At 44.0% G+C, this 15441-nt stretch overlaps 2 protein-coding genes across 3 annotated transcripts; one reads left to right on the top strand and one right to left on the bottom strand.

Moving 5' to 3' along the window:
- Positions 1–3934: 3934 nt before the first annotated feature.
- PPP1R3D (protein phosphatase 1 regulatory subunit 3D) lies at positions 3935–6531 on the bottom strand. Its single transcript, XM_027646188.1, has one exon. It carries the CDS (start codon positions 5918–5920, stop codon positions 5000–5002), a length of 921 nt encoding a protein of 306 aa, XP_027501989.1. The 5' UTR covers positions 5921–6531; the 3' UTR covers positions 3935–4999.
- A 1594-nt stretch (positions 6532–8125) lies between these two features.
- Positions 8126–14928, top strand: FAM217B (family with sequence similarity 217 member B). 2 transcript variants are annotated; one of them, XM_027646214.1, is made up of 4 exons: positions 8126–8342; positions 9299–9410; positions 9497–9582; positions 9956–14928. In XM_027646214.1, the coding sequence occupies exons 1-4, from the start codon at positions 8242–8244 to the stop codon at positions 11145–11147; spliced, it is 1491 nt and encodes a 496-aa protein (XP_027502015.1). In that variant the 5' UTR covers positions 8126–8241; the 3' UTR covers positions 11148–14928. The 2 variants fall into 2 exon arrangements, with proteins under 2 accessions (XP_027502015.1, XP_027502016.1); XM_027646215.1 differs by having other exon boundaries at positions 8126–8337.
- The last annotated feature ends 513 nt before the right edge of the window (positions 14929–15441 follow it).

A 15441-nucleotide genomic window follows, 5' to 3' on the forward strand; every position in this document is an offset into this window, starting at 1 on the left:
GTAGTGAGCACTGATAATACACTACATTAAGTGCTGTAGTTACAGCTGACTCTGTATGCATATAGCTATCTTTACAGGTTAGAATTTAATTTTTTTCTTTGTAAAACAAATACAAGAAACTATGAATTTGAAACTAAATTTAAAAATAACGCCTGTATTAAAAATAGAACTAACAATCTGTAGGATAAACCTGATGGTCAGATGTTTTCAGAAAAAAACAGTCCTTCTCTTAAATAGTCTTGCACAAATCTCCACCCTTGAAGCTAACACAAATTCACATTGTTTTCAGGTGTTTTATTAAAATCGAGCAATAAAATCTTTATCCTCCTGGCTAGTCTACACTGTGGCCATCATATTTATTTCCAGGTGATGCTTAATACTCTATTTTAGTGGGTAAGATTATTAAAAATAAGGGGGTATTGCTAGTTCTGATTCAGATCAGTAGTATAGGATAATGGAAAACAAGACTCATAAAGACAAGACACTATAATATCATGTCTCCTGAAATCACACTCCTTTATGCACCTACACGCATATATTTATAACAATCTGTATACTTTGTAATAAAAAGAGATATTAACATTCTTAAACAACTTAGTATAGACATTCTTATGTATTTAAACAGAGATTTGCAATAATAATCTTTCCCCCAAGCAACTCTGACAATGCAGTGTTGAAGTTATTAACACCGATTAAAAAGTAATGGGCAATATCTGACCTTATTAATTATGTCTTCTAGTTAAATGTCTCCATTTTGCTTTAGGAGAAACCTGGCAACAGATTATTCAAACCTGGAACTGTATCAAGTAAATGCTTGACCCCGATGGAGATGCATTTCCTATCAAGGATAAATCAGTTATTGCAGAGATGGACATGCTCTTAATATACCACATATAGATATATTTTCAAGAAACTGTGAGTGAGAAGGATCTGATTTGAGATGACAGACTGCAGCACTGAGAACTGAAAGAACAGAATAATAACTGTGAGGCTCAGAAATGCACATGTTGAGTCTAGCACAGCTTTGGAAAGTGCAATTAGAGGAAAATCCTTTCTCTTCCATGAAGGTCTATTAGAATCAACTGTCAGCGTGCCTTTTTCCAACATTAGATCTTTATTCTGCAGGTGCTGCATACATAGAACTGAGGTGAAAGGACAACAAATTCCATGTCCAAAGTGGCAGCCTGAGCATCTTTGCAGCTGCACAGACTCACTGTGTGTATCAGGTGCTGCTCATTGTTTGGCAACTCAAACCCACCCGACCTCCCTGAGTATGATGCTCTGTAAGTGACAACTCATGAGGTTTCTTAAAAGGAGTACCACTGACAAAACCAACATAAAATTGTGAAAAGCTTTTATTTCAATCTCTTGTATTACAATAGCCATAGTTTTATTATTGCTTTTTAAAATTAACTAAAAACTTTGCAATTTTACAACTGCTAGACCCTTTGTCCAGCATATGTGCTTTATTGGTATCCTGTGTAATGTATTTTATTCTGGACACGACATTTAATCACAGAAGACAACCCCCTTTTCATTTACGAGGATTTCATATGTTTCTTTAAAAAAACATGCTCGGAAGAACCTTGAAACTGTGGGCTACCAGACATTCATTTATTGTATGACAATAATAAATACGTTTTTAAAAAGTGCATTATATGGCAATAACCCTTGTGAAGAATTCACTTGTACAAAATCTTCATGATAAGGGAAGTGCTTGATTTGAACACAGTGCAAGCAGTCAAGTTGTCCTGAGAAGATACAGAGGTGGTCATAAGTTTACCTTCATGAAGTGCATATTACCACTACTTAATGGCTTAATCCCATTTTTGTTAACCAGAAGCCTTTTGATGCTCATTGCTGAATGTGACAAGAAAACCTAAGTGCCTGTTTCCTCTTTGATGTGACAGGTGCCAGCACTGGTGTGAACGTTTAACAGCTTAACCCAGAGATCACTCTCAGCTCAGCTGCTCCACTGACAGCCAGCAGTGCCAGAGAGCTGGACTGCCAGGAACTGCCACTGCCAGTGCTTCTCCAGCAGTGCAAGGCAAGCAAGGAGAGCAAAGGGAAACTTGGAATAATGCTTTAGTATTTAGTATTCAAGATTTTGCACGTGCCAATACCCGGAGAGGTGGCGGAAGGAAGACAATACAAGCCCAAACTCAGACTGCTGAGACATTCATTTCCTACCCCTCTGCACTGTGGTACATCTGGCATCACCCTTTAAACTGAGAGCCTCAGCCTTATATAATCTGTCCTTGTCTGAGATAACACTCAGATTTGACAGTAGCTGGCACATGACAGTCTCTCCCAGAAGATGGCAACAGCATCTTTCTGCCAGGAAGCCAAGGATTGCTCTAAGCTCCTGTCAAATACCAGGGGGACTTTTAGGGTGTGCTAGGTTTGCTGAGGGAAGAAATACAGTAATTTGGGAGGGAAAAGGACAGGGGAACAATACTTTAAAATAGTGCCTTTTATTCAGCACAGCTGCTCCTGTGTGTCTGCATGTCCACTTTCTTCTTACTTTACTGACAACTACATAATTTTGCCTCCAGGGACTTAACAATAGTGGATAAACTTTAATGGAATTCCCTAAGTCAGCAAGTTTCATCTAAGTAAGTGTACACAATTTCAATTCCTGCCACTAAAGATTCTTCTGCAGTCAGGGAAGGTGTGTTCCAGCTCACCTCACTCGACACCTACTCACCCTGGCATGATTTGGCACAACCTGCACTAATGCTGAGCTGCAGAATGGCAGCACTAATCCCAGAGTGTTCTCTCCACACTCAGCAGAGGTGATACAGTTTGTCACACCACAGGCAATCAACTACAGGGAGAACATCTCCATTTCTAGGGAGAATATAGATTGACTAGTGCAGATATTGTATGTCCTATACTGTCTTGTCACTTAGTCACAGGAGGGCCAGCATAGGAGGCAAAATTCCTTACAATTAGGCAATGGCCCTTCTTACAGAGTTCTCATCTTTTGTGCCATATGAGGAAGACAAGACTTACAGTTCCAGGCAAGAAGTTGCTGCCAGATTGGTAATGGTCACTGCTCCAACCCAGGGACAGAAAACAAGAGGTGGATTTTAAAGCAGGCAGCACTTTCCCCTTGACAATCCCACCTCAGCCTCACCTCCTCCTTCAAAACAATTTCCACTTAAATGTTCAGCTTCACAGTGTTCCAGCAAAGCAGCCAACACAGTCAATACTCAATAGTTCCAAACAGGACTGTATTTTCTGAATACTCTGCAGGAGGTGCTCAGCAGCTTATGAATCTTCATTCATGACTTTGGCTCCTCTGAAAGCCAAAGCCTAATTGGAATGAGGCAGCTTCCTCACTTGAAATCCCAGCTTTGCTAAATGGGTACCACAAAAAGGAGCAACATTAAGTTGCCAGACAAATTAATTTTCTTGGGGTTTCTGCACTTCCAGAATTACTCAGGAGACATTTTGGGCTAATATAGAATTGTTCATGAGTTCCTTAAAATTGTGATTTTAAAACCTACTTGTGATTTCAGTAAATAAGCACCAATCCAAAATAAGATGCCCAAATAAGTGGCCTGATTGTCACAGTACAGTCCTAAAAAGCAGCTTTTCTAATACCTCCAGCCAGCCAGCTCCGAAAATTCATGCTACCATATAAAGTTAAACTTTCCATGCAGTTATGAAAACAATGTCCATACGTATGAAAACAATTATGGACAATCTTTTGCTCAATAGATCCAAGCCTGTTGCCAATCCTAAGCCACACTAAAACCACAGAATGAAAGTAGTAGTGCAAGAATCATGGGAAGAAGGTGTGTAACAGTGTTCCTGTGCTCTCCCTGCAGCAGAAGGGATTCTGTTTATGGTTTTGTGTAAGTATTAGTTTACTAGTAAAAATCATAATTTTGCTTTGAAGCTCCTGCTTGTGCTGCAAAGGCTGCAGTCTTGGAGTTTTATAATGAGAAGCAGTAAATAAAGAATTCAAAGGTCCTGCTGCAGTAGTACTGGGACACTTGGGAACAGGGAGCCAGGATTCAGGATCCAAGGCTCTGTAACCTGCTCCCTGTGCTATTTTTTTCCTTATACATATCTATATATCTATATATCTATCTATCTCATATCCATTTCTTGATTTATAATTTTACCAGAAACACTGGTAAAATCATGAGCATTCATATAGTGTTTTGAGATCTTCAACTGCCACACAAGTCCAAAATTGCTCTAGTTTCCCTTAGTAAATACAGGTGCACCAGGAAAGGACAAGAGAAAAACCTATTTTGGCACCATCTGAAAAAGATGAGAACTTCCCCAGGAAGGTCTGCCTTACACACATTTTAATAACAATCACTTCTGCTGCAAACACTGGAGACAAGAAAAGGCACCTTTTTGGGTATTTTTTAAGGGAAAGAGAGGGGGTGATGGCATATTTCCATGTATGTTCTGCTCGTAGTAACATTTAATTCCCAACCCAAATATTAATGGAAATATTTAACGTGGTTACAGCCTTAATACGATATATATAAATACAAGTACTCCCTACAGTGTCTGCCATCCAAATTACGCATAAATGGAATAGTGCCCAGACTTGGTGAGATAATACAAACAAAATTAGAAACAAAACTAGTAAAGCGGTTTAGTAAACAAATAGTACAAAATGAGATCAGTTAAAAACATTCTGTGCAACCTAGAGTATTACTAGGAAAAAGAAATGTGCTGCTTTACCCTCTGGTAGTCTGACAGCATTCCTTGAAACCATTCTGCTCACACTCTACAAGAAATGACACGGGCTTTCCACAAGTGTATCTCAGTAAAGATTTTGGCCCTTTTAGCTTTCCGAGAAGTTTGGAACAGTTTGTCAGGGTCACTGGCTGCTCCCCAGCCCTGGGACACTTCGCCAGGTTTGGCAGGTTTTACCAAGAAGGCCGTTGCCATAGGAGCAGAGAGCCATGCCAAGGAACAGAGTGCCACCAAGACTACTGACAAGCTGCTCTGCACCCACTTCCTTTGTTCAGATGAAGTGGATCCAGCTCTCCTGACACTCCCTCGGCATCTTAAGGGGGTGGGTCCGACAGGTGAGAGTGTAGTTTTGGCCTCTGTTGTTATCCCAGTACTCCTGGCCATTGACTTGGTACCTTGCTGCAAACTGGACGAGAGAGCACAGCTGGAGGAGGAAAGGAGGCACAGGAAGAAAGAAAGTGAAAACATCGGCCTGATCCTGCCCGTTTTTCTCGGGGATGCTGTGGTGCCAGCGAGCACACACTTCGTGGAGGTTCTGCCACTGGTCGAAGGTGTAGCGCACAGACACCCGCTTCTCAAACGCCACATTGCGAACCTGGATGGTGCCACTGAGCCCCAAGTCGGAGCTGGTCACCCGCTCGAGACACACCTGCTGCTCCTGAAGTCGGGAGGAGAAATCCATACAGTCTGCAGGCTGCTGGAAGTCCGGGACCAAGCACTGCATAGTAAACTCCAAGTCTGAGTTGCTGTACCAGAGGTCTGAGTTGATGGAGAGCCTGGAAAGGACATGCAAGGGGATGGATGGATCCTCGCCAGTCTGGAAGACTTTCACCTCGGTGAGCTCCAAACCCAAGGCATCAGCAAACCTCACCCGGTTCATACGACTCTGGCACTCAGGAAGCTGACAGTGCACTGCTATTCTCCTCCTTTCGGGTGATGTGGGCAAAGACCTGGCTCGGCGGCGTATGATGGGCCGCAGTACTGGGTCACAGCTGGAGGATGTGCTGCTCTGAGGGTGCTTTGGCTGGGGGCTCTTCTTGGCTGAAGTGCTGCTCTGAAAAGTCAGGCTGCTACTTGTATGGACTGCTGGGGGCTGCTGATGTCCTCGTCCTGCTGCTCCTTCAGCCCTTAACATGTTCTCATAGAGATCAGAGAGATAGCTGGGATTTCTCCGAGGAACACGCACTTCCATTCTTAACTGATGGCAAAGAACCAAGCAATAAGGAACACTGCCCTTCTGAAGCACTTAATTTGGGAATGGCAGCCACGGACAATAAGGTCTGAGGTTATTGCACTGGGTGCAGGAAGAAGGATCAACTTGAATGTCACCTTGTGAATGAAGGGCACAAACGTGGAAGCTCTCAGAGCAGCTGGAAGGATCCAGCGGCGAGGGCGGTCTGTGTAGAGATGAAGGCGAGATGAAAGCAGTCTCAGGGGCCGACAAACTCGAGATCGCTGTGCTGGCTGGTGCCCCCGAGGCTCAGGCTGGAGAAGGATTCAAGGCTATCACCGCTGATACTGGAGGAGCTCACGCACAGGCTGGAGAGCGACTGGAGGCTGTCGTGCTGGATAAGTGACTCCAGGCTGTCGGAGAGGTCGCTGGATGCTGGGTGCGCCCCGAGGCACCTCCGGCCGGAGCACAGGGCGAGAGGGGCCTGCAGACTGTCCTCGCTGACCCCCACCGACCCTGCACTGCCGCGGCAGCAGCAGCAGGACGAGCAGGGCGGACACTCCAGGCTGTCACACTGGATGCTGGGCGAGTCGAGCCCGGGGAAGGCTTGCAGGCTGTCGGGCGGCAGCGAGCCGGAGCCGAGCCCGGGGCTGCTGCAGAGGCTGGAGGGGGCGCGGGGGCTGTCCCGGCGGGGGCTGTCCCGGCGGAGGCTGTCCCGGCGGGGGCTGTCCCGGCGGGGGCTGTCCCGGCGGGGGCTGTCCCGGCGGGGGCTGTCGGGCGGGGCCGCGGCGCTGGCCCCGGGGGGACGATCCGCGCCCGGAGCCGCCACAGCGCCCATGGACGGCACAGCCCCGCTGAGCCCGGCCCGGCCCGGGCGGGCCCCGCTCCGCTCCCGCAGCGCAGGCGCCGGGCCCTGTCCCCGCCCCGGCCCGCCCCTCGCTCTGCGCTCCCCGGGACCGCCCTCGGCGGCGAAGGACGCGGGGCCGAAGGCAAAGGCAAGGCAGGGAGCGGGAGAGGCCCGGCCGTGGCGCGGGGATGGGGGCGAGACCGGCGGGAGGTGGTGGGGGCGGCGGGCTCGGGAACCCCGCGGGCGCTGTCCTTGCGGAGCGCGGGCACCGCGGCGGGCACCGCTGGGGCAGCACGGGAGGGAGCGGAGTGGGGCCCGCATCGGCGGCTGCTGCGGGCACAGCCTGTCAGCCATGCCGGGCACTGCCATCCGTGCCGGGCACTGCCATCCGTGCCGGGCACTGCCATCCGTGCCGGGCACTGCCATCCATCCCGGGCACTGCCACCCATGCCGGGCACTGCCACCCATCCCGGGCACTGCCATTCCGGGCACTGCTGCCATCCATCCCGGGCACTGCCATCCATCCCGGGTACTGCCGTCCCGGTGCTGCCTCTTCGCGGCCGCTGATCTACCTCGTCCTGGCGCTCCGGGGCCCCGGTTCTCTCCCCGCGCTCCTCCTTGGCCGGGGACAGGATGGGGGAAGGCGTGTGGCAGAGGACGAGGTCAAATGTAAATTATTTTCCATTTATTTTGCATTAGTGTGCATAAGTAATGCATAAACAGCAGTGCAGTGGCTGTAAAGGTGGGTCAGCAGAGCTGTTGGTCGCCTGTCACATTTGCACGCCGTGTCTGTGCACCCCAGTGCGGTACCCTGGAACGGGGATACAGCTCCTGGGAAATAAAAGAATGCCACAGATCCCGCTCTGAGTGTTTTCAGTAGGAATTGATGAGGCATTTGTTTTGGAAAAAAAGAAAAAAAAATTAAGTATCTGGTTCAAAATTTGCATACATGAATATTGCAAGAGCGCGTTTTATGTGACACGAAAAGGACAGCTCGGCACGCACAGAACGCAGGGGGATGAGCATCTGCTCCCGGTAAATTGGGAGCAGGAACACTCGGGGCTGTGACGCCCGGCTCCGGGCGATCCAAGGCAATCCAAGTGCGCAGGCGGAGCGCTGGTGGGATGGTGAGGATGGTGAGGATGGTGAGGGTGGTGAGGGTGGTGAGGATGGTGAGGATGGTGAGCACATGACACCGCACGGGAGCTCTGGTCACGTTGCCGACTCCCAGGTGATTCCCTGGATTGGGAATAGTAATGAATGATACTGGTTCCCATTAAGCGCGTGCTGCAGGAGGGGACAGTGTTTACCAGGAGCTGATTATGTTCCTGCTTTAAAAATAGAATCACACTGGGAGGGTTTGGTTTGTTTCCAGCAGCTCCAGGACGTGGCGATGTGTGCGTTTGATACGCTGTGTCTTGCAAACCCAAAAGACTGGAGCTGTTTGAAGATTATGTAAAAATAAAGGTGCAGATACCCTTGAAAGAGAGGAATAATGGGACCAGGCATTCAAGAATATCCCTTATTGCTGCACAGAGAGACACAGCAGAAGGGAAGCCACAGCCACACCAATGAAAACCACAAAGGAATGGTAAAGTAAGGAAATTAATGTCTCTCTTTCTAGTTACAGAACTGTCAGAATACTGTAGATGAGTTAATAAGTGCCTGACTGTACTGTTGAGATTGTCATCCTCTGCCCTGATCCACAGCAGCAGGAATGATTGTGCAGGATGATCACGCAGGTCACAGAGTCACAGAGGTGACTGCAGTGATGCTGGAGGCACGGGATGTAGTTTAATTCTTTTGTAAGCTCTTGAATTTATTCTGTATGCTTACACAGGAATGTATCTGGTTTAATTGAGGAAATACATGTTTTAGTTTTAAGCTGCCCAGATCAGTAATGCCATTCCCTTTGCTCACATGTGAGTTTTTTCTCCTGCTGATATTGTCACAACCCCATTATAACATGAAATAGTGAGTTTTGTTTGTGCCTTTTGTAAAGTAGTTTGTATTGGTAGGAGAATAGACATTATGCTCCCTGCTTACTTCCGCTCCTTAACTTCAAAGGAATAATCTTTTAAGTTTTGTTCCCAGTATGCAAATGAGGAAGACAAGCAAAATTTGACTTGCAGTGACCTTTATATTGTAGTTTATAATAAATTTTGTTAAATTGCGGTTTCAGGTATTATAGAAATCAGTAGTTAAATATCTGGTCTCTTTCTATCTATCTAGTCTCTATAATATCTATCCTTTATTATCCCAAAGGTAATTTTGAGATACTCTGGCAGAGGATTTTATATAAGGGCTACATTCTATTATTATATCATCTGATAGAATTATTCACTATTGCATTAATAGTATTAAAAATACAGTAGGGCATTAGTAGTATAAAAGTAAAAAGTGACTGTGGCAGAGTTCTGGTGAACTTTAAGAATAGTTGCAATCAATTCTCTTTTCTAAACTCAATTGCATTCTAAGCTTTTATTGTATTTCCTTTCTGATGGTCATATATGTTGCTATTTGTAAGTGATGTTCTGTTTAATCCTTCATAGTTACAGCAATGGAAAAAGCCATCCGAGCACCAAAGGACTAAATAAACCAATTTCTTATGTGAAATCTTCTCCTGGAAGATTGGGCAAAAATGTATCAAGTGCCATTGAAAAGGTAAAGAATCCCTTTTTTTAGCATAAGAAGATTACCTAGTTTAAGTCAGCTTCTTAATAACATCACATACTCTCATATCTCTTCAGATTTCCCCTGACACTCAAGATGGTAACCAACCAAATGTTCTTAAGAAGGGAAGGAACCAGCTGGACAGCAGCACTCAGTCCAAAAGGTAATTTTATGTTCAGATTGTCCCTTTAATTTGTGGTCATTTCAGACTGGTTTATTAAATGCTTGTGATGAAATCATGGCTGCTGTGTTGTGCTTTTGACTTCACTGGCCCCGGAGTTCAGCATTTATGAGGATAATAAATATAAGTTATCAGTATGGAAACTTACTGTCCTGCCTTAGTGAATAAAATAAAATAAATCAATAGTAGGCAGTGTTATCTCTACCAGCAAATATTAATTTTGCCTCAAGTTTCTGTGCCAGTTTTAGCTTCAGTCGTGTAAATCCCTGTCCTTGAAGGGGGTAGCAAGACCTTTGCAAACTCATGTTCAAAGAATTAACCATTGTGACAGGATGTGATCATTCTTCTCATTCAGGATCCCGAGTGTTTGCCCATCACTGCACAGTGTGCAAGGACCAAAGAGGAGTCTCCCAGAAAGAAGGCAGAATGAATCTTTGCTGCACAGGATCCCTCCAAGCACAAAGGGCAGCACACAAGGAAACTTCTGTAGGGTTAAAGATGTCCCAGTGCAACATTTTTATTGCAGTAAAAAAGAACAATTGGAAAAGAATCACGAAGAACCTGTTGCTGGAGCCAGTCCAGGCCCTTCTAAATGGCAAGAAGCATCTGTAAGTGAAATGTTTCTTGATTTTGAATCAGTACAAATTATTAAAGAAGATGCTGAAGATGATAGTGCCAGTGACCTCTCTGATTCAGAAAGGATTCCCATTCCCCCCTCTCCCTGCACTCCACCAGAACTCATTCTCCGAGCTGAAGAGATCGATCCGGATTGTTTGGAACATGTCCCTGAAATGGGTTTTAAAGAGTCAGAATATTACTACCCAGACTTTCTCCCACCCCCTTTCAACTCCTGGGACTTGAAGCAGCTGGCCATCTTTGTCCACGTGGAAGGGAAAGCTGATTTCCGGCCGAAGCCAACGGGATTTTTGGAGAAATACCTGGAGCGCCTGGTGCAGCTGGAGTGGCTGCAGATGCAGACGGTGCAGAACGAGAGGGGGAAGGCAGCCAAGGGACGGCCCCAGACTGCTCCCAGCTCCACCCGTGCCCTGAAGAGCCCTGGCAAAGGCAAGGCATTGCTCAGCCCTGTGCCCAACAGGCAAGTGGTGCCCCAGGATAGTGTTGCCAAGCTGCCCAGGAGCTGTTTGGGTCACAGGGGGGATCCCCACTGTGAGGGAAGTCGCCAGTTACATTCTCATCCAGGTCACTTGAGGCCGGCGGAGAGAACGGGATGTGCAGCACCTTCTCAGAGACAGGCTGGTGACGCAAGGAGCGAACTGAAAAAGAAACCAGCTGCAAAGCAACAGCTGCTCAACCTGCAGCCCTCCGAGAACGGCTCTAAAATCCAAAGTGTTGGTAATATCAGACCCCCCAAGCAAAGCCCAGCGTTCCACGGTGCAGCTGCTCCCATCAAAGGCTTCAAAACATACACGTGCACAAATCCAAAGAAAAACGGCAGCGCCAGCAGTTGTGTCCCTCCTAAAAAACCAGCGGGGGACAGGAAAATCAAGACAAATGGCACAAAGCAAACGTCACACAAATTCAAGTGAAGGAAAATCCAGTAGGAAACGTTGCTGCTTTCGGCCGATGCGGGAGGGTTTTCTTCGTAGGAAGATCCTGAGGAAATGCGTTCTGGATTCCGAGTCAGCGCTCTTCATTTCTGTACATTTGATCTTAAGCCAGCAAGGCCAGCAGGAAATTTTTTCCCTGAAGGCAAGTGTCTTCCATTGGTCTTTCCTCCAAAATATTTACAATTGCTCAACGAAGGTAACAATAGCACAGGGTGAAGTTCAGAGAAATATATATTTGCACCAGTGTGTTGAAGGCTGTGGTGTTCCTTGTGCTTACCATGGTGTTTTTGAGGGAATAGGGTCCATGCTCTTTTTTTCTTGCTGTTTTATGGGGCAGGTTTGATGATGGTGTTTTCTGATGGAAAGGGCTCAGCTGTTTTATGTAAAATAATGGAGCCTGCTATCTATGCAAAGCCAACTCTAATTCTTCACAGAAGATGATGAATTGGATTTTTTTGATGAAATAGATGCTATTTTTTTGAGAAGACGAAGAATGGAGATAATGTTTTGAAATATTTTAATGCAGAAAGGATCTTTTTAAGACAAAATATTAGGGAGCAGACAGCTTCAATAGTTACAGATTAAGAAAATGGAATGTGTATTTTTGTACCTGGAATCTTCACTGTGTTTACAGAGGCTGTCCTGGAAGTTCATTTTGTAAGTCTTGATGCTTTTTGTCTTTTGAGGAAATGATCAAATTTCAAATTGCACATGGATATATTTGAGTAATGCAAAGTGAGGGTATTACCAGAGACTGTGTGGCCTAATTTGCAGGACTGGTGACCTCTCAAATTCTAAAAGATAAACTCTTAGGGGAAAAATTTAAAGAGTATTTTAAATTCAAGTAAAGATACATTTTGATACAGAAGATACCTATTTTCAGTCACCCAAAATGACTGTTATTTATCCCATGGTCCAGTCTAGCTTGGCTTCCTATTTCAAGGTTTAGTGAGGTGACATGGGGAAATATCCTACAGAAGAAAGTTGTACAACCAGGATTGGGTCCTGTCCTTGGACCCTCTGTCTTCTCTTGTGTCTGTGAGATACAAGAGAATACAAAGGACAGTTCAGACAATATTCATCTGTCCGTCCATCTGTTACAATTCCAACTCAGTCACAGCAGCTGGGGACATGATCTTATTTAAATTAAATTCTAGAGGATGTTTTGTATTTTCATTTAAAAATGCAATCCTGGTCAGCATTAAATTCACCCTCAGCCACCCAGTTACAGTGTTCATGAGCAGTGAGCTGAGGTCTGATGGACCAGATCTTACAAGTGGATCCTTCACATTGTGATAGAAAACAGAAAAAGTAGCAAATACTAAAGAGTACATCATGTATATAGCTAAATTGCACTTCTCTTGGTGAGCTCATCTTGGTTTTAAGATGCTTAGCTGTTTCTATTCTTCATTGTGCCTACCAGATCTTCAGCTTTGTTAAATTTCAAAGCATGGATTTATATATAGGTAGTTTAAAATGTGAGAATCTTAATAAATGTAGTAATAAACCTAGAGTATTTTACAGTACATAAAAACATTGCTCAGGAATAGTCTTAAGAAATATTTTTAGTGGTTTTTTTCTTAGTCTGCTGGAGACCAAATGTGAAATTTTAAATTGGTAAAGGAAACAAATATAATGGTATCACGTTTCCAGATTCAGTATTTGTGAAATTACAGTTAAAATGTAGTTGCATGTACATTGAGCTCTATGCAATTAAAGTGAAACTTAATCTGACATGCTCAAAGATCAAAGAAATTGGCTGTCTCAGAGGTGGGATGGACTCAGAGGGTGGAACTGAACACCAGCAGCTACAGAGGACCAGCACATCCCATTGTCACTGTTTCACCCCTTTGTTTTGGCCCAGCCTCATCACTTATTTCAGCTTTTTTAGATGAAAAGTTCCTGCATCCAATGCTTCTATTTCAAGCTCTGGCCAAGTTTTGCAAGCCTGCCTTAGTCGAGTTTTCCTGATTCACTTTCACAGCAGTGAAAGGTCGAGCTGCTCTTGCCAATGAGTTCAGTGCACTGTTCTAGGCCACTGTTCTAAGCACAAAAATCGAGCAGGATCCAGGCAATAATCAGAATAGCAGGTTTTTAAACAAATTCTGTTAGGTGCAGTCATTAATTCAGCATGTTGTTACAGCACTGAATATTAGTGTATGCTAAATTTTCCTATGAAATCTTACTGTGTATTGATGCTTTCCTGGGTTCTAAGGAGGGCATGTAGATACAGGCACATTTTGCATGATCACTGCTTAAAGAATAAATAAGCAACATTTCAATCAGAAAACAGATGAAAGGTGATTGGCACTGAGAAAAGTTTGTTATCACAGAGGTAGGAAAGTTTTGTTTTAATATAGTGCTTGTGATCTGGTGGACATCAGGTTGTTTTTGGAGATAAAAAGTGAAGCAGGTGGAGATGGTGAGGCCACTTCAAATAAGTCTGAATACTTGCTCATCATTCAGCTGGGTGTGACCTGGCCAAGTAAGTTTGTCTCACGTGATAATCACATCCATCTAATTTCTGTTCACTGATTTGATACTTCTATAGTTGTCTTTGTTCACACACAGAAATAGAAATTCTGTGTTTGCCTCCACAAACAGCTCTTGGCCTGAGCAGACCTGCAAGGGTTAGGCTTTATCCTGTTTCCATTTTGACTTGGCTGTGTTCTGGGTCTACAAATAAGAAGAGCTCTTTTTGTGAAGAGGAATATGGTTTATGCTTCCTTCATTTTGTATTGATGTATATTGTCTTTAGAAGCCCTTCTGAATATAGCAGAAGATTTTATTCCATCAAATACATTCAGTTTAAAATTATTTAATTAAGATAGATCCATAGCATAGTGTGTGGCTATTATATTTTTTTTACTATCTGTGTGTCTAAGCCTGGCGTTGGTGATGCTTCTTGAAGAACAAGTTGCTGTGATGTGAGATATTTAAACAGAGAGATTTATTTTTTTTGCTAGAGGATGTCAGGGTTTAATGTTCTGCAGTGTTACCTACAGAATAAATATGCTCAGGTTGCATTTTAGGTAAACAGCCAGATTGTTCTTCAGTTACACAACTCTGAACAGCTCAGATGTTTTCAATGAAATTACCCTGTTACAAAAGTGTGAACAGAGTTTTACTCCAATATGTATAAACTGCTTTCCTTAGTAATGCTGAACTGTATTTTTAATGTATCACACAAAGAAATGTAAAGCAATACTGTTTTTCTCTTGACACATTTCTTTCTTCTGCATTACTTGCATCTCATACTGTGATCAGTTAAAAGTTTTACCTCCTCTGCACCATAATCCCATTACTGCTCATGTCCTTTCTGTGTTTCATTTATTGTTTGAGGTAATTTTATCTTGAATTTGCTATTTAAAGGATCTTGGTAGAAGTTTGAGAGAATTTTGGCAGTTTTTTCAGTCAGTCTGTGACACCCTTTCTTGGAGCTGATATTATAGTTGAAATTTCTGCAAAATGGAGTTGCCTAGAATGTACTATTTTTTGCCTTATTTTAAAGGTGTTGAGCCTTTGTTGCTCCCATTGCATCGGTTGTTTTTCATCTGAAAAATAAACAGACCACTCTGGAAGGACTGAACTCGATTAACTGAGTGTTTGCAGCCCAGCTTTTGATGTTGATAATCATGTATTGTTATTTATTTGAACTTTTTGTGAATATTTTTGCTAGCAATTTCATTGGGAGGTGATCTTGTAATTCAAAGTTACTGTATATTTGCTACATTAAAAGTGAGATACTGCCTGTTTGGTACTGAGTTGTGTTTTTTCCATCATCCTCGAGGTGGCATCTCAGGATCATTCTTTGAGAGAATTCCTGTCCTGCAGGATGGAGCTGGAGCTCAGCACATCTCAGCTCTTGCTCTGATGACCAAGTGAGGTCATAAAAATACAAATATTTCTACTCCACCTGGCAGTCACTTCTGTCTTGGCTGCATTAAGGCATCATAATGGGTGCAAATGATAGGAAAAACTTACTTCATCACATCCATACCTTTTTTTAAATGCACTAATGAGTAAGTTTAACATTTTCTGTTACAATCTGCAGGACGCAGAACATGATCCAAAGAGCTGCAAAGCCGTGGGTGGATTCATGCTGAGAATCACATTCTGATATTTCTAATATCCATGGATATGTATAACTTAATTTCTCACACTGTTCATATGTTCAGTTGAGATTCATCAAGAGGAAAATGAAGGGAGAGAGATTGAAAGGGGGAAAATGGGATTACCTGTTGCTGAAAAATCCTTTGCATTGCTGTTCCTG

This window comes from Corapipo altera, unplaced genomic scaffold, assembly GCF_003945725.1.
Source record: "Corapipo altera isolate COAL_440 unplaced genomic scaffold, ASM394572v1 64, whole genome shotgun sequence".
NCBI lineage: Eukaryota > Metazoa > Chordata > Aves > Passeriformes > Pipridae > Corapipo > Corapipo altera.